This window comes from Barbatula barbatula, assembly GCF_947034865.1.
Source record: "Barbatula barbatula genome assembly, chromosome: 10".
Taxonomy (NCBI): Eukaryota; Metazoa; Chordata; class Actinopteri; order Cypriniformes; family Nemacheilidae; genus Barbatula; species Barbatula barbatula.
Genome location: NC_136773.1, coordinates 8,404,348 through 8,426,064, shown reverse-complemented (window position 1 = coordinate 8,426,064; position 21,717 = coordinate 8,404,348). Strand labels below are relative to the sequence as shown.

Sequence of the window (21,717 nt, the reverse complement as noted above, 5' to 3'; positions counted from 1 at the left end):
GATTATATAAGGGACTTATATATACCCTTATTTGGGGCTTTATTTAGTTATTATAAGCAAAAGATCAAATAAAATGTTGTTTAGCCCTTTATCTGAAAAAAACAATCGTCCTATTATCAAAATAATAATTTGTTGCAGCTTCATTTATTGTGCATTTCTGTGCACTAAATGTATATTCTTATGTCAATTATGTATTGACATGATTTAAAATACTGGACTCCAAAGAGAATATAAAACCCTGATCTTGCATACCCCTCAGAAAATGTGCTCCTGAAAGCAAATCATTGTGACATGCAGATCTGCTAAATTTGTATAATTTCTATATTATATTTTGTATCTCTTTTCATATGTTCATATTACCACTCATTTGTATTTTACAAAATGTTACTTATTGATCTTTCGTGTTTATGCTTTTCTAACATGCAATTTTTTATTTATTTACTCTCCATGTTAACATCACATATTTTGCTTTTTTTCAGCAGGCAAAGTTCAATTCGGCGTCAGATGAATCAATCAAACCCTGACTTCACAGTAAGTCAGTTTCAGAGGCAGGACTCTTTGACTGGTATGAGCCTTGGCCAGCTGAAACCAGAGCTCTACAAACAACGATCCCTGGATGGTGATGATAACCGAAGCAGTCACGTGGGAAGCTGTGGACGTCTCCACTTCATCCTAAAATATGACTGTGACCTGGAGCAGCTGATCGTCAAAATCCACCGAGCCCAAGACTTGCCCGCCAAGGACTTCTCTGGGACCTCTGACCCATATGTGAAAATCTACCTTCTACCAGACCGCAAAACCAAGCATCAAACCAAGGTGCATCGTAAGACTTTAAACCCTGTGTTTGATGAGGTCTTCCTCTTCCCTGTGGCGTATGCCGATCTGCCCACAAGAAAACTGCACTTCAGCGTCTACGATTTTGATCGTTTTTCACGGCATGATATCATCGGCCAGGTGGTGGTTGACAACTTTCTGGACCTAGTAGACTTTCCCAGGGAGACCAAACTCTCCAGGGATATTCAGTATGTGTCTTCGGTGAGTAGCAAATGTGTATTATTTTTTAGTTGTCTGATATTGTAGACAAATACAGTATCATTGTGGATGATTGTTATTTTAAAATGTCCTAAGTTTATTTATTTAGATTTTTTTCAATTCAATTCAATTCAATTTTATTTATATAGCGCTTTTCACAATTTGCATTGTTCCAAAGCTGCTTTACAGGGGAAAAACGAAAAACCCAAGAAAGGGTAAAACACACTACATGGTGTTTTATATAATAAATCCAATTATTCGAGTAAATAATATCTAATGTCAGCATCTCCTGGTGGTTTAATTAGCATATTTTGCATTAAGTGAATGCTTGGCTGAAAAGATGCGTTTTTAATCTAGATTTAAATTGGGCAAGTGTGTCTGATCCTCGAATAATATCAGGAAGGCTATTCCAGAGTTTAGGTGCTACGTATGAGAAAGCTCGACCCCCTCTGGTGGATTTAGATATTCTAGGTATTATCAAAAGTCCTGCATTTTGAGATCTTAGAGAGCGTGATGGGTTGTAGTGTGATAGAAGCTCTGTTAGGTAGGTAGGGGCTAAACCCTTTAAGGCTTTATAAGTGATTAAAAGAACTTTAAAGTCAATACGATACTTAATGGGTAGCCAGTGAAGAGTTGATAAAATTGGGGTTATGTGATCGTATTTTCTGGACCTGGTTAGAACTCTGGCAGCTGCGTTCTGAACTAACTGTAGTTTGTTTATTGAGGATGCAGGACAACCACTAAGTAGCGCATTACAGTAGTCAAGTCTTGAGGTCATAAATGCATGAATAAGCTTCTCCGCGTCAGCAACACACAGAATATTTCGTAACTTGGCAACATTTCTTAGGTGGAAAAAGGCTGTATTTGTGACCTTTGAGATGTGATTTCGAAATGACAGGTTGCTGTCTAATATAACGCCTAGATCTTTTACTGTATTTGTTGGAGTAACAGTACATCCTTTAATTTGCAGTTTATAATCAGAAATATTTGGTTTGCGTGTCTTTGGTCCGATAAGTAATATTTCTGTTTTATTAGAATTTAAAAGAAGGAAATTACAGGTCATCCAATGTTGTATATCTTCAGGGCACTCTGCCAATTTGGAAAGCGTATCGAACGGTATCCAACGCAGCACTAAGGTCAAGCAGGACCAGGAGTGAGATGTTACCTTTATCTGATGCTATAAGCAGGTCGTTTGTAATTTTAACGAGCGCAGTTTCAGTGCTATGATGCGGTCTAAAGCCTGACTGAAATTTGTTGTGCATGTTGTTATTTTGTAAGAAAGAGCACAACTGAGTGCACACTACTTTTTCTAGTGTTTTAGACAGGTATGGGAGATTTGAAATCGGTCTATAGTTTCATTTATCATATAAGTTCATTTGGATCTAAGTTTGGTTTCTTGATTAGAGGCTTAATGACGGCCATCTTAAAGGGTCCTGGGACATGGCCTAGATTAATTGACGAGTTGATAATGTTGTGAATGGGCTCAATTGCAACAGGTAGTAACTCTTTTAATAATTTAGTTGGTATGGGGTCTAGTAAGCAAGTTGTAGGTTTAGAAGTTGCGATAAATTGAATTAAATCTTCCTGTTTTATAGGTGAAAAACGCTGGAGCCTTTGTTTTGGAGCGATGGTTGGTGCTAATTTATAGGACAGATTTGGAGGTTGAGTTTTTACAATTTTGTCACGAATGTTTTCGATTTTCTCTGTAAAAAATGTCATTAATTCATTGCTACCGAGGTGCGGCGGAATAGCCAGGTCAGGTGGTGTCTGTTTATTTGTTAATTTAGCGACTGTGCTAAATAGAAACCTTGGATTGTTTTTGTTGGTTTCTATGAGGTTACGAAGGTGCTCAGCCTTTGCTGCTTTTAGTGCCTTTTTATAACAATTTGCACTCTCTTTCCACGCCATTTTAAAGACTTCTAATTGAGATTTTATCCATTTGCACTCTAGTTTGCGAGTTTCTCTTTTAAGGGCGCGAGTGGTGCTATTGTACCATGGTGCAATATTTTTCTCATGAATCTTTTTTGACTTCGTAGGTGCCACAGCTTCTAATGTATTGGGTAAATAGTAGCCAATTTCCTGGTCATGACATCGAGCGATTCTTTTTTATTGGTATGGTTATTAAAGGAGTCAGATCTGGCAAGCTCTTTGCGAAGCTATCTTTAGTAGCGGAGGTGATTGTTCTACCCTGTCGATGTTAAACGAGTTAAAGGGCTGATTCCTGACGTGCGCAAAGTACCCGTTATAAGATAGTGATCGGTGACATCGTCGCTTTGAGGCATAATATCTATATTGGTTAGATCGGCTCCGTGAGATATAATCAGGTCTAGTGTGTGATTCAATCGATGAGTGGGTCCTTTAATGTGTTGTATTACCCCAAAAGATTGTAGTAGTTCTGTAAACGGCAGTGCTAATGCATCGTTAGCGCTATCTACGTGGATATTAAAATCTCCGACAATTAGTATTTTATCAACGTTAACCAATAGGTCCGATGGGAAGTCCGCAAACTCTTTCAGAAAATCAGTATAGGGACCAGGGGGTCTATACACCGTAGCCAATGTAAAAGAAAGCAATGTTTTTTTACTTTTGTTTAGAATAATTATGTTCAACGCAAGCACTTCAAATGATTTAAATTTATTCTCTGTTCTCTGAGTTACAGTAAGAAAGTTTCTAAATATTGTAGCGACGCCGCCACCCCGACCAACCGGACGTGTCTCATGCATATAACAGTAGCTTGGTGGGGTACACTCATTTAGGCCGAAATAATCATTTGGTTTAAGCCAGGTCTCGGTAAGACAGAGTATATCAAAACTGTTGTCCGTGATCATTTCATTTACAATTACTGCCTTTGAATTTAGTGATCTAATATTAAGTAGGCCGAACTTTATAAATTGGTTTTGGTTGTTTATTACATTGTCTTCAGGTTTAATCACGATCAGATTTTTTCTCTGACTGCCAAAATTTTTACTTTGTAGTATTATTCGGGGGACATATATAGTCTCTATATATTTGGAAGCAGTAACATTTGTAGCAGTTGAGGCGCACATACTATGGTTAAAGGTTTGACTTACCTGAGGGAGGCTTACCTGAGGGAGACATAGTCAACCGGTGCGTAGCGCCTTCGAGATGTTGTCGGACAGGAGAGCCTCTCCGATGCTGCTGGGGTGCAGGCCGTCGGGGTGGAAGAGCCTAGGTTGCTCCCAGAACAGATCAAAATTATTTACAAAGAGCAGCTTCTGTTCAATACACCATGACATCAACCATTGATTAAGCGAAAAAAGTCTACTGAACTTTTCATTCCCTCGTCGGTAGGTAGGCAGCGGTACTGATACGATAATCCTCACTGTGGGCGATGCGTTGCGACAGCTTCGACGTTAGCGTTGTCCTTCAGTCATCATTCTGCTAATCCACTCAACCAGAATGGCACACACACACCCGAACACAGTGTGAATGACCACATGAATGACCTCAACACCTAGTTGGACATGCGGCTGACACGTCACACAATGATAACTCAGTTCATGGACACCATCTCAGCTGAGCCCTGCCCACCGAGCTCAACACAGACAGACTGTGACATATTAGAATTGCTCCAAGATTCAGCACCCAAGGACGACTTCCTGGAAAACAGCCAGGGAAACCAGGACAGCGTATTACAGCCTCTGATAACACCAGAGATAAAGCCCCTCTCGTTATCTCTCTCCCCAGCATCTCCACTTCTGTGCTTCTCAGAGAAAATGGAAAAACTGGTGTATGCTGGAGAACACGAGCGCCGGGAAAACAGTGAGTGCGCACCTTACCTTTAGTAGATGTAGCGCGTATGTTCCGGACGATCGAGTCTCCGATGATCACAGCGTTGCACTGGCTTGCGCCTTTCGCCGTTGTTGTGCCGGTGCAGGAGTGAAGTTCATTTGGGCTGGTCGTGTTCTCGTAGCCTGGGCTCTGTGCAGAGAAACACGCGGAGTAGAAGAGGAAGAAGTATTATAATCGCGATGAAAACTTACCGCGGATTTGCGAGCTTCAGCACGGGGGGTTTCCAGCGCCGTTATACGTTCTCGCAGCCGTGTTTGCTTCTCAGGTAAATCCTGGATCTGCTTCTCCACAGCCTCCAATTCCGACTGAAGCGCAAGCGTTTCCTGATCTGCACTCAAAGGTACAAACACGTCTGAAGCATTAGCATTAGCCATTAGTGATGTAATAATGAGAACAGCGAGTTAAGCAGTATGCAGGCTGGTAATGCTAATAGCCTAAGGGCTTACACAGAATGATCCGATACAAATAATTTATCAGTACGTTTAACAACGATATTTGTTTATGCCATACTTAAGGATAGGTTTCACTCTCGCTTAATAACAATTTAAGACACAATTCTTCAAGATGTAACAAGAATTATTAGATTTGAAAGAGCTCCCGCTCAAACCACGCGCTCTCAGTAAACTCTCAGCAAACAGGAAATGACGTCAACCTGACACTGAACTGGAATCCACAATTTAATGACACAATTTTGTGTCATTAAAATTGCATTTGCACTATTTCTTATGGAAGTTAAGAGTGAAGGTTCCTGAAAATATTGTATGGTGTCACTGGCAAAGAATGAGAAATATTATACAGTATATTGTATCTATCTAGATGGAATCTAAACATTCTCGGAATGAATAATTTCTTGTAAAATATCACACAAAAATATATTTTATTAGGGTTATCTCTAAAATCCAATGAAATGCTTTTTGAAATGTTTATTAACATAAACACAAATTTAACATATGTCCTATCCCGGTCCTCTCTCGTCAACAGTCCTGCCGCTCGTCCTCTTAAGCTCCCGATCTGCTCCGTGAGAAATGCTGGACCAGTGCGAGCACAGCTGATTCAAACTATCACTCACGCCACCGGCCCAGCCTCACGGCTCTGTTGCCGCCTTCTTCACCACAGATTAGAACAGCAGTATACTAAATGGGATGCTTCTCTTTTATTTCACTTTTATGAAAAACTTCAGTTAAGGGGTTAGATCAGGGTTAAAAAAGAGAGCACAGAGCTTTAGTTCTAAAGTTGTGGATAAGGCGCCACTTTTTACCAAACATAGAACATTGAACACAAAATAGTTCCAAATAGTAGTTAAGTTTAAATTACATACTTAACTAGTTATATTTGACTTAATTACCCCTAACAGAAAGGTTTGAAATATAATTTATAACCACAAACGGTTATAAATTTCTTGAAATAGAAATTTCAATTTAAAATAATATTTGATAGGCATGAATGGACACCTATGTAAACATATACTGTATATATAGTCTTCATGGGAATATTTCAAATTACATTTTGTAAATTTACAAAATAAAGTAACTGAGATTGTGAAAAGGAATAACAGAAGTCGGGTCCCGATTGAAAATGTGATGTGGAGCTGGGGATGGAGGAGGGTAATTTGCTCTTGAGCAACGTGATAAGCAGCTGTTAGCTGAATGAATTTAAAAACGGAAGCTATTGCTTCATATATCTATAGGTAGATGAGGTAGATGAGGATCAGTTGATGCAAGCTTGACTGAAGTGACCTGCCAGAACTAACGCTATATGCTTGATTTCCTAACTCGTCGTCTTGCACAATATTAAGAAAATGATTCATTGAATCTTGGTTACTCCACCTTGACACTTCATGAATTTGACTTGACCAAATGAATTATAATATTCAGAACAATGGTGTTCGGTTTACTTTTATTTACTTTTAAAACGGGCTATGTAAGATTATGCCAAGCTATCTAATATTATTTTTATTGAGAATTTCACCTTTTTTTAAACAAGATAAATTATGTGGTATTAAGTTTTTACGGTTACACCACATTGATATTCTCCAAATATTTCTTCAAAATGAATTTTTGTCTTGGTCCCTAGAAAAGAGAACGTAAACAAGTAATTTTCTAACATACCTCCCTCAACTTTCATAGCAAGTAATTTGTTTTTTTGTCCAAACAGATGACACAAATCGACTCTTATCTTCATCTTATACTTTCTCTCCTTCTTGTTTTAATGTTTCCCATTTTTCCTCATTGTCTTTCTGTCTACATTTTCTTCCCTCATCATTATGTCTACATATGCCATGAGGATGAGCGATTGCTTCACATGTAATATAGTGTTGGGTGTTTAGAGAGAATAGCTTTTGAATTGGACAAGATGATTGCAACTCTCTGTTGTTTGACCCGTGGGAATGTGGATTTGGGTTCTCTGTTTCTGATGTGTTGCCACTTCACAGATCTTTATTTCAACATACAAAAAATGTCTGTAAGGGTTTTGTGCCATCAGGATGTTTCCTCCATCTATACTGTAGAAATTGAAAACATTGAACATTTCCGCCACATGATCTTAAAGTTAAATCACACACAATAATTGTGTTAATGTGTTTTTTGTAAGAAATGTATTGTTCAGCTAAAAAGGTGGTCTAAAATATGAAAAATTTAAAATTATATTTGTTATTGTTATACCTCATATATGATTTATTAGGGAGGGTGAATGAGAGAATGTCAGAATTTTGTGATCAGGGGCTGTTAGTGTTGCACCACTAAATTATGCCAAATGTCTTTCTGCATCTTAATGACCAAAATTTTATATACTGAATTAACCTTTAGAACTGTAGAAGGCACTTTATTCAGTCTGAGTCATTTAAAGTTTGGTCTGTTCTTCCAAAAAAAGCTATTGTGTATGATTTCAAGACAAGTCAGCTTTATTTGTATAGCGCATTTGACAATTTTCATTGTTACAAAGCAGCTGTATAAGAAAACATTGACTATAAGCAAAACATAAAAGGTTATGCAAGTCAAAACACAGGTCAAATATACACTATAAATTCCTATATGCAGTGTTAATTAAATGAAACCCTAAATTTCTAGCAGCCCCCCTAGCCAGGCAAACAGTGCAAAACAGTATACAAACGGTGGCGAGGAACCCAAAACTCCATTGGAGGAGAAAAAAGCCTCAAAGGGAAACCAGGCCTAACCAGGGGATTCCAGTTCCACCCTGGCAAAAACTGCAGCCTCTGCACAAGCTCGGCAGTGCTTGCACAAGAAGGCAAAATAAAAAAAATTTGATTTAAGATTATCATTAATAATCTAATAGCGGCTGAAGTTTTGTAGAGTAGCCACATTCTTTGTCCAGCTCTATCATCACAGTATGCAAGATTAAAAAGATGCGTCTTTAGCATAGATTTAAACTGACAGAGTGTGTCTGCCTCCTGGACAGTGCGGGGAAGACTATTCCAAAGTTAAGGCGCTAAATAGGAAAAGGATCTGCCACCTGCAGTTGATTTAGAAATTCTAGGTTTTACCAACTGACCTGACGCCCGAGAGCATAGTGCACGTGAAGGACTGTGATACGTGAAAAGTTCACTCAAGTAGGTCGGAGCTAAACCATGCAGGGCTTTATAGGCAATAAGCAAGATTTTAAAGTTAATGCTTTATAGGTAACCAGTGCACGGTTGACAGAACCGAGCTAATATGCTCATACTTTTTGTACTTGTAAGAGCTCGAGCTGCCGCATTTTGGACCAGTTGGAGTTGTAATAGGCCTGCAGGGCAACCACCTAATAATGACATCAAGACTAGATTACTGTGATGCACTAAGGCATGAATTAGCTTCTCTGCATCTGATGGTGACAGCATATGACGTAGTTTAGATATATTTTTAAGATGGAAAAACACAATTTTACAGGTGTTGGCGACCTGGTTCTCAAATGACAGAGTACTATCGAATAAAAGGCCAAGCTTCTTTGCTGAAGATGAGGGTTTTATGGAACATCCATCAATAGTTAAGCAGTATTCTTGGTTGTTAGGTATGGTGGTTTTCGGTTCAATAAGTAACACTTCCGTTTGGTCCGAGTTCAGTAATAAAAAATAAAAATTGTTACTCATCCACTTTTTTATATCGACTATGCATTCGACTATTCGATGGAATTGCTGTGTTTCATGAGGCCTCAAGGAAATATTAACTTGTGTATCATCAGCATAACATTGAAAGCTTACTCTGTGTCGCTTTATTATATCTCCTAGAGGTAGCATGTATAATGCGAAGAGCATAGGCCCTAAGACGGAGCCCTGTGGTCCACAATCTGGACTTGCGAATTGCCTGATACCTCATTGTTTATTGCTACATATTGAAAACGGTCGCATAAATAAGATCTAAGCCTTTTCAAAGCTATTTCCTTAATACCGACATAATTTTCGAGTTTATGTAGGAGCGTGCTGTTGTCAATGGTGACGAATACAGCACTAAGATCTAGCAGCACCAATAAGGAGATACAACATCGGTCAGACACCATAAGCAGATCATTTGTAACTCTAATCAAAGCAGTCTCTGTACTGTGATGTGCTCTGAATCCAGACTGGAAATCATCATTAATCTCATTCCTTTGGAGGAAGGAACATATTTAAGTTCAGACTACTTTTTCCAGATCTTTAGATAAGGAAGGTAGATTCGAAATAGGTCTGTAGTTAACTACTTCTCCAGGGTCGAGATGTTTTTTTTTGACGAGGGGCCTTATAATAGCCACCTTATATGCTTTAGGCACATGTCCTAGTGTCAGAGATGATTTAAAAATGCCAATTAGAGGATCTATTATTTCTGGGAGCATCTCTTTCAGTAGATTTGTAGGTAAAGGGTCTAGCATGCAAGATGATCTAATGATTTTTAGAGAGTTGATTGTGATCTATAGTAGAAAATAATCGCAAATTCTCCTTAGGGGCGCTGTAGTTAGTCGTTTGTTTAGTGGGATTCACTTCTGGTTGCGTAGTTATAATATTTTCTGTAATATCTTGGATTTTATTTGTGAAATAGTTCATAAATTCATCACTGCTATGCTGGTATACAGAATCAGAAGTCGCTGACGATTTTTTTTTGGCTAATTTAGCCACAGTATCAAATAAAAACCTAGGGTATATTCTGGTTTTCTTCTATTAGTGATGAAAGGTAGGAGGATCTAGACGTTTTTAGGCCTTTCCTGTATTTTCTAATACTATCCTTCCATGCTGTACGAAATACCTCTAAGTTTTAGTAAAGTTGCGGTCCAAAGTTGCATTTTTCGTGCCGCTTTCTTTAGAGCCTGAGTGTGTTCATTATTCCACCGTGTCGGGCTGACATTTTTAATCATTCTTTAAGCGCAGAGGAGCAGCTATGTCTAGTGTTTCCGAGAAGGTGGTGTTAAAATTTTGAATGGTAAAGTCAAGATCTTCAACGTTATTACTCATTTCAGATTTTAAATTCCAAATTGTTTTGTTCTTACTATGTAGATCCCCAGTTTCTTTTATTATTTTTGTGTTCCCCAGGGGAAAAGTATTTGGAACAACACAAGGGTTCACTTTAGTGACAGTTTTCACAGATTATGAGGCACAAATTCCATCAAAACCAACAGATTTGTTTATGTGCCTATGCATCAATGCAAACAATTTGTTTAAGGGATCTCCAAAGCTATTTTAGCAAGATCTATAAACCATAACCCAATACAAATTACATATCAACACTTCAGTCACATGAATCTTAAAGATGTGTGTTTAACATTTAAATTAATTTTTAAATGTTCTTTTTTTGTATTCTGTTTATACATTTGTGCAGTGTTAACAACACGCGATAGTGTGTTTCAGTCAATAGAGTGGTTTCCCAGTGCATAGTAATACACTGACTGTGAGTGGGATTACTCAATACAACCACAGGCGCATCTCTGAGATGAACAGAACCTAAGAGACGTTTTATTGTTCACAGCCCCATGTTTTCTTAAGCCAGGCTCATCTAAGAACTCTAGTTAATGAGACAGATCTACCGTGATGTGTCATAACAGTCTACAAACACTAAACTCAGAGTGCTTGAGAAAATTAGGGGTTTGTCCCGAAGGAACGGAAGATCAGTGCAACTGTAAAATGGGAGAGAATTAACAGTTTATTTTTCAGAGCCAGAGGACGCAGAAATTATGTTTATCAGCTCATCTGATTTCCTAAAAATATGATGCTTTAACCATGCTATTACTTGTAAATCAAGGCACCTCAATGCTACGCTTTCATTTAACATTTAGTGCTTCATTGCTATAATTGCCTATAAAATGAAGGCTTTTTTCACATATCTAAGCAAATTACCATACAAAGTGATCGTAATGCAAAAATATTCTCTTACAGAACATCCACGTGAATTTTACATGTGAAAAACCCATTAGCCAATTTTACACCTTCGGGTCAAACCACTCTTATTCCGGTGGCGTGAGTGATAGTTGCAATCAGCTGTGCACGTACCGGTCCCGCATATCTTACGGAGGAGATCGGTAGCTTAAAAAGTCTCTTTTCATCACAGAAGTCTCCCCACCCAACATGGTATTGGTATATTTTCTAACGTTCACTTCAAGACATAGAGCAATGCTAACTGGCATCCCGTTCACAGAGATTGTTCCCCTTCGGCTGTTTTCTCCAACTTAAACTGATATCTATAATCAATACGTGAACTACACCTAGATAAATGTATATTAGTAATGCAAGTAATTTCACTGTTGATGGTGGGGACATTAACGTTAGCTCTGGTGATGGCTTGTATAAGATCATGAGACTAGCTGCTACCTGAAGTGACGTGAGCAAAATTGCTGCTGCTGCTTATCTTTCTCTTTTCGGCGCCAGAGAATACATCCTTTTTTTAAACATGGCTTATCATTTATTACAGTGACGCGCACCGGCGCTAATTGTCAATGCATGCGAGGTCACTCAAACGCTAGCAGACACAGCAGCATCCATCCATCCATCCATTTTCTACCGCTTATCCGGGGCCGGGTCGCGGGGGCAGCAGTCTAAGCAGAGATGCGCAGACATCCCTCACCCTAGACACTTCCTCCAGCTCTTCCGGGGGGACACCGAGGCGTTCCAAGGCCAGCCGGGAGACATAGTCCCACCAGCGTGTCCTAGGTCTTCCCCGGGGTCTCCTCCCGGTCGGACGGGCCCGGAGCACCTTCCGGGGAAGGCGTCCAGTAGGCATCCGTAACAGATGCCCAAGCCACCTCAGCTGACCCCTCTCGATGTGGAGGAGCAGCGGCTCTACTACGAGCTCCTCCTGGGTGACCGAGCTTCTCACCCTATCTCTAAGGGATCGCCCAGCCACCCTGCGGAGGAAGCTCATTTCAGCCGCCTGTATCCGGGATCTTGTCCTTTCGGTCATGACCCAAAGCTCATGACCATAGGTGAGAGTAGGAACGTAGATTGACCGGTAAATTGAGAGCTTCGCCTTGCGGCTCAGCTCTTTCTTCACCACGACGGACCGGTACATCGACCGCATTACTGCAGAAGCTGCACCGATCCGTCTGTCAATCTCCCGTTCCATCCTTCCCTCACTCGTGAACAAGACCCCGAGACACTTAAACTCTTCCACTTGAGGAAGGAACTCTCCACCAACCTGAAGTGGGCAAGCCACCCTTTTCCGACTGAGGACCATGGCCTCGGATTTGGAGGTACTGATTTTCATTCCAGCCGCTTCACACTCTGCTGTAAACCGTCCCAGTGCATGCTGAAGGTCCTGGTTTGAAGGGGCCAACACGACAACATCATCCGCAAATAGCAGAGATGAGATCGTGTCGTCCCCAAACCTGACACCCTCCGGCCCCTGGCTGCGCCTAGAAATTCTGTCCATAAAAACTACGAACAGAACCGGTGACAAAGGGCAGCCCTGCCGGAGTCCGACATGCACTGGGAACAAGTCCGACTTACTGCCGGCAATGCGAACCAAGCTCCTGCTTCGGCCGTACAGGGACCTGACAGCCCTTAGCAAAGGACCACAGACCCCATACTCCCGAAGCACCCTCCACAGGATGCCACGAGGGACACAGTCGAATGCCTTCTCCAAATCCACAAAACACATGTGGATTGGTTGAGCAAACTCCCATGAACCCTCCAGCACCCTGTAGAGGGTGTAGAGCTGGTCCAGCGTTCCACGGCCTGGACGAAAACCACACTGTTCCTCCTGAATCCGAGGTTCTACTATCGGCCGTATTCTCCTCTCCAGTACCCTGGCATAGACTTTCCCGGGAAGGCTGAGAAGTGTGATCCCCCTGTAGTTGGAACACACCCTCCGGTCCCCCTTCTTAAAAAGAGGGACCACCACCCCGGTCTGCCATCCCAGAGGCACTGTCCCCGACCGCCACGCGATGCTGCAGAGGCGTGTCAGCCAAGACAGCCCCACAACATCCAGAGACTTGAGGTACTCAGGGCGAATCTCATCCACCCCCGGTGCCTTGCCACTGAGGAGTTTCTTGACTACCTCAGTGACTTCGGCTTGGGTGATGGACGAGTCCACCTCTGAGCCCTCAGCTTCTGCTTCCTCAATGGAGGACGTGACGGTGGGATTGAGGAGATCCTCGAAGTACTCCTTCCACCGTCCGACGACATCCCCAGTTGAGGTCAACAGCCTCCCACCTCCACTGTAAACAGCGTTGGTAGGGCACTGTTTCCCTCTCCTGAGGCGCCGGACGGTTTGCCAGAATCTCTTCGAGGCCAGTCGATAGTCCTTCTCCATGGCCTCACCAAACTCCTCCCCAACCACCGGGCAGCAGTCCGCTTGGCCTGCCGGTACCTGTCAGCTGCCTCAGGAGTCCCACAAGCCAACCAGGCCCGATAAGACTCCTTCTTCAGCTTGACGGTTTCCCTTACTTCCGGTGTCCACCACCGGGTTCGGGGATTCCCGCCTCGACAGGCACCGGAGACTTTACGGCCACAGCTCCGAGTGGCTGCTTCGACAATGGAGGCGGAGAACATGGTCCACTCGGACTCAATGTCTCCAGCCTCCCTCGGGATCTGGTTGAAGCTCTGCCGGAGGTGGGAGTTAAAGATCTCTCTGACAGGAGACTCGGCCAGGCGTTCCCAGCAGACCCTTACAGTACGTTTGGGTCTGCAGAGTCTGTCCAGCTTCCTCTCCTGCCATCGGATCCAACTCACCACCAGGTGGTGATCAGTTGACAGCTCCGCCCCTCTCTTAACCCGAGTGTCCAAAACATATGGTCGCAGGTCAGATGAAACGACCACAAAGTCGATCATCGACCTGCGGCCTAGGGTGTCCTGGTGCCACGTGCACTGATGGACACCCTTATGCTTGAACATGGTGTTCGTTATAGACAAACTGTGACTAGCACAGAAGTCCAATAACTGAACACCGCTCGGGTTCAGATCAGGGGGGCCGTTCCTCCCAATCACGCCCCTCCAGGTGTCACTGTTGTTGCCGACATGGGCGTTGAAGTCCCCCAGTAGGACGACGGAGTCCCCAGTCGGAGTACTTTCCAGCACCCCTCCCAGAGACTCCAAGAAGGTCGGGTACTCTGCACTGCCGTTCGGCCCGTAGGCACAAACAACAGTGAGAGACCTGACCCCGACCCGTAGGCGCAGGGAAACGACCCTCTCGTTCACCGGGGTAAACTCCAACACATGGCGGGAGAGCTGGGGGGCTATAAGCAGACCCACACCAGCCCGCCGCCTCTCCCCATGGGCAACTCCAGAGTGATGAAGTGTCCATCCTCTCTCGAGGAGTGTGGTTCCAGAGCCCAAGCCATGCGTAGAGGTGATCCCGACTATCTCTAGTCGGAACCTCTCAACCTCACGCACCATCTCAGGCTCCTTCCCCGCCAGCGAGGTGACGTTCCACGTCCCTAGAGCTAGCTTCCGTGTCCAGGGATCGGGCTGTCGAGGCACTCTCCTCCGACTGCCGCCCGATCCACTACGCAACGACCCCCTATGGTCCCTCCCGCACGTGGTGAGCCCACGGGAAGGCGGCCCCACGTCGCTCCTTCGGGCTGAGCCCGGCCGGACCCCGTGTGGAAAGGCCCAACCACCAGGCGCTCGCATACGAGCACCGACCCCGGGCCTGGCTCCAGGGTGGTGCCCCGGTTGCGCCATACCGGGCGACGTCACGGTCCTTGTTATATTCAACATCACAAGGGGTTTTTGAACCACTCTTAGTCTGACCCGTCGCCTAGGACCTGTTTGCCTTGGGAGACCCTACCAGGGGCATATAGCCCCCGACAACATAGCTCCTAGGGTCACTCGGGTACTCAAACCCCTCCACCACGTTAAGGTGGCGGTTCAAGGAAGGGCAGTTGTCGGCAAATCTGAATTTTCTTGTCTCGAATTATTCATTTATTCATTCATATTCATTCATTCATTTATATCACTTGTTTAAGTTATTTAATTGTAAAAATAAATTATTAAAATAAACGATTGGGGGCCCCAAGCAGCTGCTTAGTTCGCTTATGCCTCGGGCCGGCCCTGAAGTCAAGTCACAAGTTTTTGATGTTGAGGGAGTTTTTACAGGTATGCTTGCAAGGGGAAATGCTCCTGGTTAAAATGCTCTGTTACCGGTAGTGCACAAAACCTCTTTATTATATTACAATACCTTTAGGGAACACTAGCCTCTCCGATCTTCTAGAAAACCTATAACAAAACTATAATGACCTTTTCCTATTATGACAAGCAGAAACCCCCAGTTATCTTTAACCCAAGGCCTCAGGCATACAACAGGTGTTGGACATGCATCCTCACCATCACACCTGGGGTTTTCTGCACCTTCAAATGCTGTCAGAAAAGAGACTTCATAGATTGGCAAGCACAGACTTGCTTAAATTCTTTAAAAGCTTTCCTGTGGCTCAGTGGTTAGAGCATGGCCCCAAATTCATGGGTTTGATCCCAGGGGATTACATGAAGTGAGAAACTAATGTATAGTACAAAGCAATGCATTGGATAAATGCATCTGCCAAATGGGTAAATGTAAATGTAAAAAAATAGACATTACAGATATAATTACAGAGATCATTTTGGAGTACACTGGAGCCCATATAAGTACTATGGCATATGAATAGAGTATAGTTGGGATTTTATATTGGTTTTAATTAATCATTTGTAACATTTTGATAAAAAATATCCATGTTAAACCCCTTTAAGACACCAGGCAACATAACATCATTAGATCCCTGTAAACCATGTTATTGACGTTCACATTGTAGAGCTGATAGTTTTCAACATTATGGCAGTGGCTTCTTAGTGGATAAAGGTCTGTTAAATAGGTGTTGAAAAGCTTATCTCACTTTATTTCCAGGGCAAGTGATAAAACGGCTGTTACTTTTCCACGCTGATGACTTGCGTGCTGCAAAACTCCTACTTAGCGCTTACATGATTTTCAATTTTTATGAATTTGAAAAAAAAAATTATGCATTCTCTCTCTCTCTCTCTCTCTCTCTCTCTCTCTCTCTATCTATCTTTCTCTCTCTCTCTCTCTCTCTCTCTATATATATATATATATATATATATATAATATTGAGAATTACCTTTGCCTGTTTCTGTCTGCAGGATAATGTTGATCTGGGCGATTTGATGTTTTCTCTTTGCTTCCTGCCTACTGCTGGACGTCTGACTATCACCATGATCAAAGCAAGAAATCTGAAGGCCATGGACATCACTGGAGCTTCAGGTGGGCACTCCTTTGTAACAATGAAAATTGCAAAAAAGCACTATATAACTTGACTTGACTTGACTCAAGGATTAAGCACTAATGCGGTTTCTACAGCTTTAGTTCTGCTTACAGAATTGTATGTATACCTTGTATTATTATACATTTAAAAAATGGTACAGAGTTATTTAAAATGTTAAAGTTTGACCTAATTTTCTGAAATGATCATTAGTTTGTACTAGTATTTATACATATAATACATCTCATACCTATGATTTAAACGTATGTAACTTTCATACAATAAAGTGGTGACTGACACAGAAAAGCTCAAAAACTATGTAAAACTACAATAAAAGCACAAGTGCAGTCTGCATTAATCATTTAATTTGTACAGCAATATAATTGTTGACTTTGAAGACGTATTCGATATACTGTATTCATTATTTATTTGCTTCATTAGTTTGTCATTTTCAAAATAAAAGACTAAATACTTTCCACTTGAACTCTAGATCCATATGTGAAGGTTTCTTTGATGTGTGATGGTCGTAGACTGAAGAAGCGGAAAACGTCTACTAAAAGAAACACATTGAACCCAGTGTACAATGAGGCTATAGTGTTTGATGTCCCCCCAGAGAACATCGACCAAATCAGCCTTCAAGTAGCTGTTATGGACTATGACCGGTGAGAATTATCTGTTTGTCTTTCATGTCTAGCATACAGAATATTCATAAGTATAACCTGAAAGATGAAAATAATGTTAGATTTAGTTTAAAAGCTATGATTTAATATTAAGAATAATATTTGTATTATTTTTGTAATATGTATTATTGTATTCTTTCCTCTGTACGCTGATGGGTGGTTAATGAGCTGTTGATGTTGATATAATAGTAATGTGCTTTACATCATGGACAGAAGTGTTTTTAGCAGATACTTTTTCATTGATGTTTGTGTTATTCCTCTTTAATAAAAATATATTAATGTGTAGTAATTGTTCGCATGGAGCTTGTTTTAAAACAATCTCATATGTAAATATATTTTTTGTGAACAAATCTGTTCAACATATAAATTAAAAATGTTTGGTCCTTTTCTGTTAAATGTTAATCCACTGTGAAACATTATATTTTGACACACCATCTGTGAATTTCACCTACATCTATACTTAATTATAGTTAAGGCGTTAAAATGATTGTTCACCGAAAAGTGAAATCATGTCATCACATAAAATCTTGTCAGTCTATAGTATTTACTGAACATTCTTTTAAATGTAAATCCAGGAGCTGATGCTAAATGAGGAAGTATTTTATCTCAATAAACCGTTTCAGTGTGTGAAAAACAGACGTCAGCAGGCCCCTAGGACAGAAAACTGTGGAGCACTTCTCAATATGTTTCATATTTTCTCAGAAATACAGTCCACCGATTTGGGTGTATTGCCTGTCAACATCGTCTAAGATGTTCCTTAAAATGCTTTTTTCCTTCCAGTCTGCTTTTACTGTTGTTTACCGAACGATTTGTAATGAGAGTATTTGCCTTTTTTCACAGTGTAGGTCACAACGAGGTCATAGGTGTGTGTCGAGTCGGTAATGATGCTGAGGGTTTGGGCAGAGAACACTGGAATGAGATGCTTACTTACCCACGTAAACCCATCGCGCATTGGCACCCTCTGGTAGAGGTAGGACCGAATTAGATTTTTTCAACACTTATGAAACCCACAAGCTTTTTGTTTTGATTGTGCATCTTGTTTGAGTCAGACAAACACCGGCAACACTACAGTACCCTTATTCATAAGGCCATTATATAAATGAAAACAGCATATGGAAAAGTATTTGCAGTATTTTGTAATATTTCAAATGTGCAGTATGTTACACATTTTCATATATATTAGATTTCGGGCGGATCGAATAACGCAAATCGCAAAGGTTGAAAATATTTGTGTCAGGCTAGTCAACAATGTGTCTCATAATCTGAAGAAGCTGTTTTTCTAGGCCTCTTGAGCTTTTCTGTTTTAAGTTTCACTGAAAAGTCCACATTTGAGTTAGTACACATTTCTTCCAACTTTTCAAATGTTCACCCAGTGCTGTCCTCAATGTGAGAACGCCTTCTGATCAAAACAAAACAATAAAATTCAGAGTTGGATTCTGATTTTGAGCCTTTGATGTCATCACTTCTAAAATTGTTTTTTACAAATGCCAAGTTGCCCTGTTCAGAGTTGAAATTTGCACAAAGTGCTCTGACAAGCAAAGCAAAAGAAACTGAGAAATATAGGTCAGAATACCTGCTTACCAAGACATTATGTTCACTAAAAAGAATGCTTCTGTGAAAGCCTAATCTGCTTGTCAAGTAATACAAGCATTTACTCATTTCAAGTGAAACTACTATTTAAAAACCCTCCAACATTAATATTTTAATGCCATCAGGGATTTCACCATAGAGATAAAGCAGTACAGTAGTCTACAGCACGTAAAAACCCATATGATCACATGTGACCAAATATTGTACATGTGATCCCATGGGTTTCATATGGGCATTTACACAGGATTCTCACAAGTGTTCCAAAAATGCATTGGTATTGCACTGTCAGGGTTTACTTGTATATCATTGTTGCTTGTAAAAGACCTGTCAGGCTCTCAGTTTACTCTAAAATATTATAACAATTATATTTACTAAATAAGGCATGTGAATTAAAGCATGTCACTTTAGTTACTTAAAAATGGTTAAAATTGATGTTGAGCGAACTTAAATTAAGGAAAACTTTTACACGGAATTGAATTACATTTGTCCAACAAAATTAAATTTGTTTGAATTTTTTTATCTTGTTGTATGAACTTAATTTTTTTGTAGTCTATCACATAATAAAAAAATGTATGTTTCGCTTGTGAGGTATAAACCGCCCCTGAGGGAAATGTGACAGAACCAGGGTGACTAGGACTTTGTTCTGCTTCGCTCTTTGCAGTATCACAGTACCGGAGGCGGAAGCCAGGGGGGCTCCTGCAATTCCCTGAAGGCCCCCCCATCTCCATAACCATATGGAAGTCCATGGTCTCATCTTCAGACCTACAACAGGATTCATGCACAAGATGTTTTGCTCTGGGATCCAGAAGCCCAGGAACAGAGACCTCCAGATGGCTGGTTCTCACAACGAAGAAAGTGGCGTGCCGATTTCAACGTGTGCACCTGGAGGCCCTTCCGCTGCATGGGGACCATGAATGTTTCAGATGCATGTTGAGTGGTCACATACTGTATGGTTATTTTGTGCTACTCATGGTGAAATGGAAAAGTTGAAAGAGTATTTTATGTTGTTCTCAAAGTTTCGATCCAAACTAAATGTTTTCTAAATCAGTCCTGGTGTATGTTTTTGAAGGGAGTGTCGATGTGTCACTCAACGCTCTTAAGGTCAGAATGTGAATTTCCCTTTTTGTATTTATTTACCTGCTTCCCCATCACAGCGCATGGATGTGTGTTTTGGTGTGGTACAGTTCAAGATGTTCTCCGTTACTGTTTGAAATGCTCTGTGAATTTTGTCAAAAAGTCTTGGTGGTGAATCGTTTACAGACTTGGCAATTAGTAAAATGTTACTTTTCATGTTATTAAACATTTATTTCTTACAAAGCCATGCTTCTTGAAATACAATGACTTCAATATATATTCAGTATATTTCTACAGTATACGGTGGGTAGTGAACTATAAACATCCGACTTGAAGGAGTTGATTTTGCGATACTATCTTTCTGAATGTGCATGTTAATTAAGTGACTACCTATATATAATTTGTAACAAATAATCGAAAATAGAGACAGTGGAGTGATACATTAAACATACAAGTGCCAGTCAAGATGATTATAATGGGTGATCAGTTTTAGCAGCCGTTATCAAAATCAAGTATTCCAGAGAGCCGTAAATAATCAAAGGTTGAGCGTAAATTCAAATGATATATTTTTGTATGACTGGATCAAAGCTTTGAAGATAACTTACAATGTTAATTTTTATACTGTACAAACAGCTTTTGAGGCAGAATTTGTTTCCGAGTAAAAAGCTTTGTAATAGATATCAATATGGTAATATACTATACATATCCATAGGTATCTAACCATAAACAATGATCGGCTTTGTATATATAATCACAAACAAGTTGTCCTGTTAGAGAGTATGGATATCGATATTTTCAATGCGGGAATTGCTGATATATTGATCTATAGTTGGTAAAACCCACAGCCAGTTCCTTCCCCCATTACACTGTGTCTTGCAGATGTTGGTCTCATGTGATGCTAAACTAGAATGCTCATTATAACAGCAGTGATGAGAACGTGGTGTTATGTCAGATGGGTCATATTGATGGAGATTGATTTTGGCGTTCATTGATCTTTTTGCTTTGTTGTCAATCGCACTCCATTTGTTCCTGTGAGTACACAGGGGGCTTGCACCCATCTGATACACCGGTTTCCTCTAGATACATAATGCCTTCAGACAATCACAAAACACAGTATCTTTAAGACCGTGTGTAGGGATGTTCCTACTTGATTCCTACTTGCCAGCTCCTGATTTGTATTTACATTTAGTCATTTAGCAGACGCTTTTATCCAAGGTGACTAACAAAGAGTTCAGGGAGAAATAAGCGACATGTCATAAAAGAGCGATCGTACGATAGGTGCTAATACAAAGTTACTAGTTTCAACAAAAGCTAGACCACTACCTGTTGGGAGTTAGTGTACTTTTTTTCATTTGCCAAATATTCACAGAAAAGATGGGTTTTAAGTAGTTTTTTGAAAGTTGTGAGAGATGTGGTTGAACGGACCGCGTTAGGAAGAATGTTCCAACAGGAATGGGTTGTGAAGGAGAATGAGTTGGGGTATCCTGCCATTCTGATGTCAAAGAAACAGTTCACCCAAAAATTTTAATCACTGTTTATCCTAAAAGTGTACTTATGCACACATGGTGGGTTTTGCGTATGCACAAATATTTTCTGATTTATTAAACCTAGTGCAACCTGTGCAAAAATCCCTTTGCAAATCCCAGTCGGAGAAAGTTTGTGCGTACCCTGTCTCCTCCCCGAAAGTACCATATATGGAGTTTACAATGCCTAGTTTTACTGTGCATAACCTCATCTGCATATACATTTACATTTTGTATTTTTTTCATTTGTCTGTCAAGTATTCACAGAAGAGATGGGATTAAGTTGCTTTTTTAATGTTGTTTGAAAAATTCTAATCAAATTAGGTTTATCCAGTTTTGCTGATAAGGTGAACATCTCTTAGCTATTT

General features: G+C 40.8%; 1 protein-coding gene across 1 annotated transcript; it reads left to right on the top strand.

Moving 5' to 3' along the window:
• The first annotated feature begins 485 nt into the window (after nucleotides 1-485).
• Nucleotides 486-20,066, top strand: syt9a (synaptotagmin IXa). Its single transcript, XM_079465926.1, has 5 exons — nucleotides 486-1,035; nucleotides 16,364-16,484; nucleotides 16,973-17,144; nucleotides 18,003-18,132; nucleotides 19,414-20,066. The coding sequence occupies exons 1-5, from the start codon at nucleotides 505-507 to the stop codon at nucleotides 19,480-19,482; spliced, it is 1,023 nt and encodes a 340-aa protein (XP_079322052.1). The 5' UTR covers nucleotides 486-504; the 3' UTR covers nucleotides 19,483-20,066.
• Nucleotides 20,067-21,717: the final 1,651 nt, after the last annotated feature.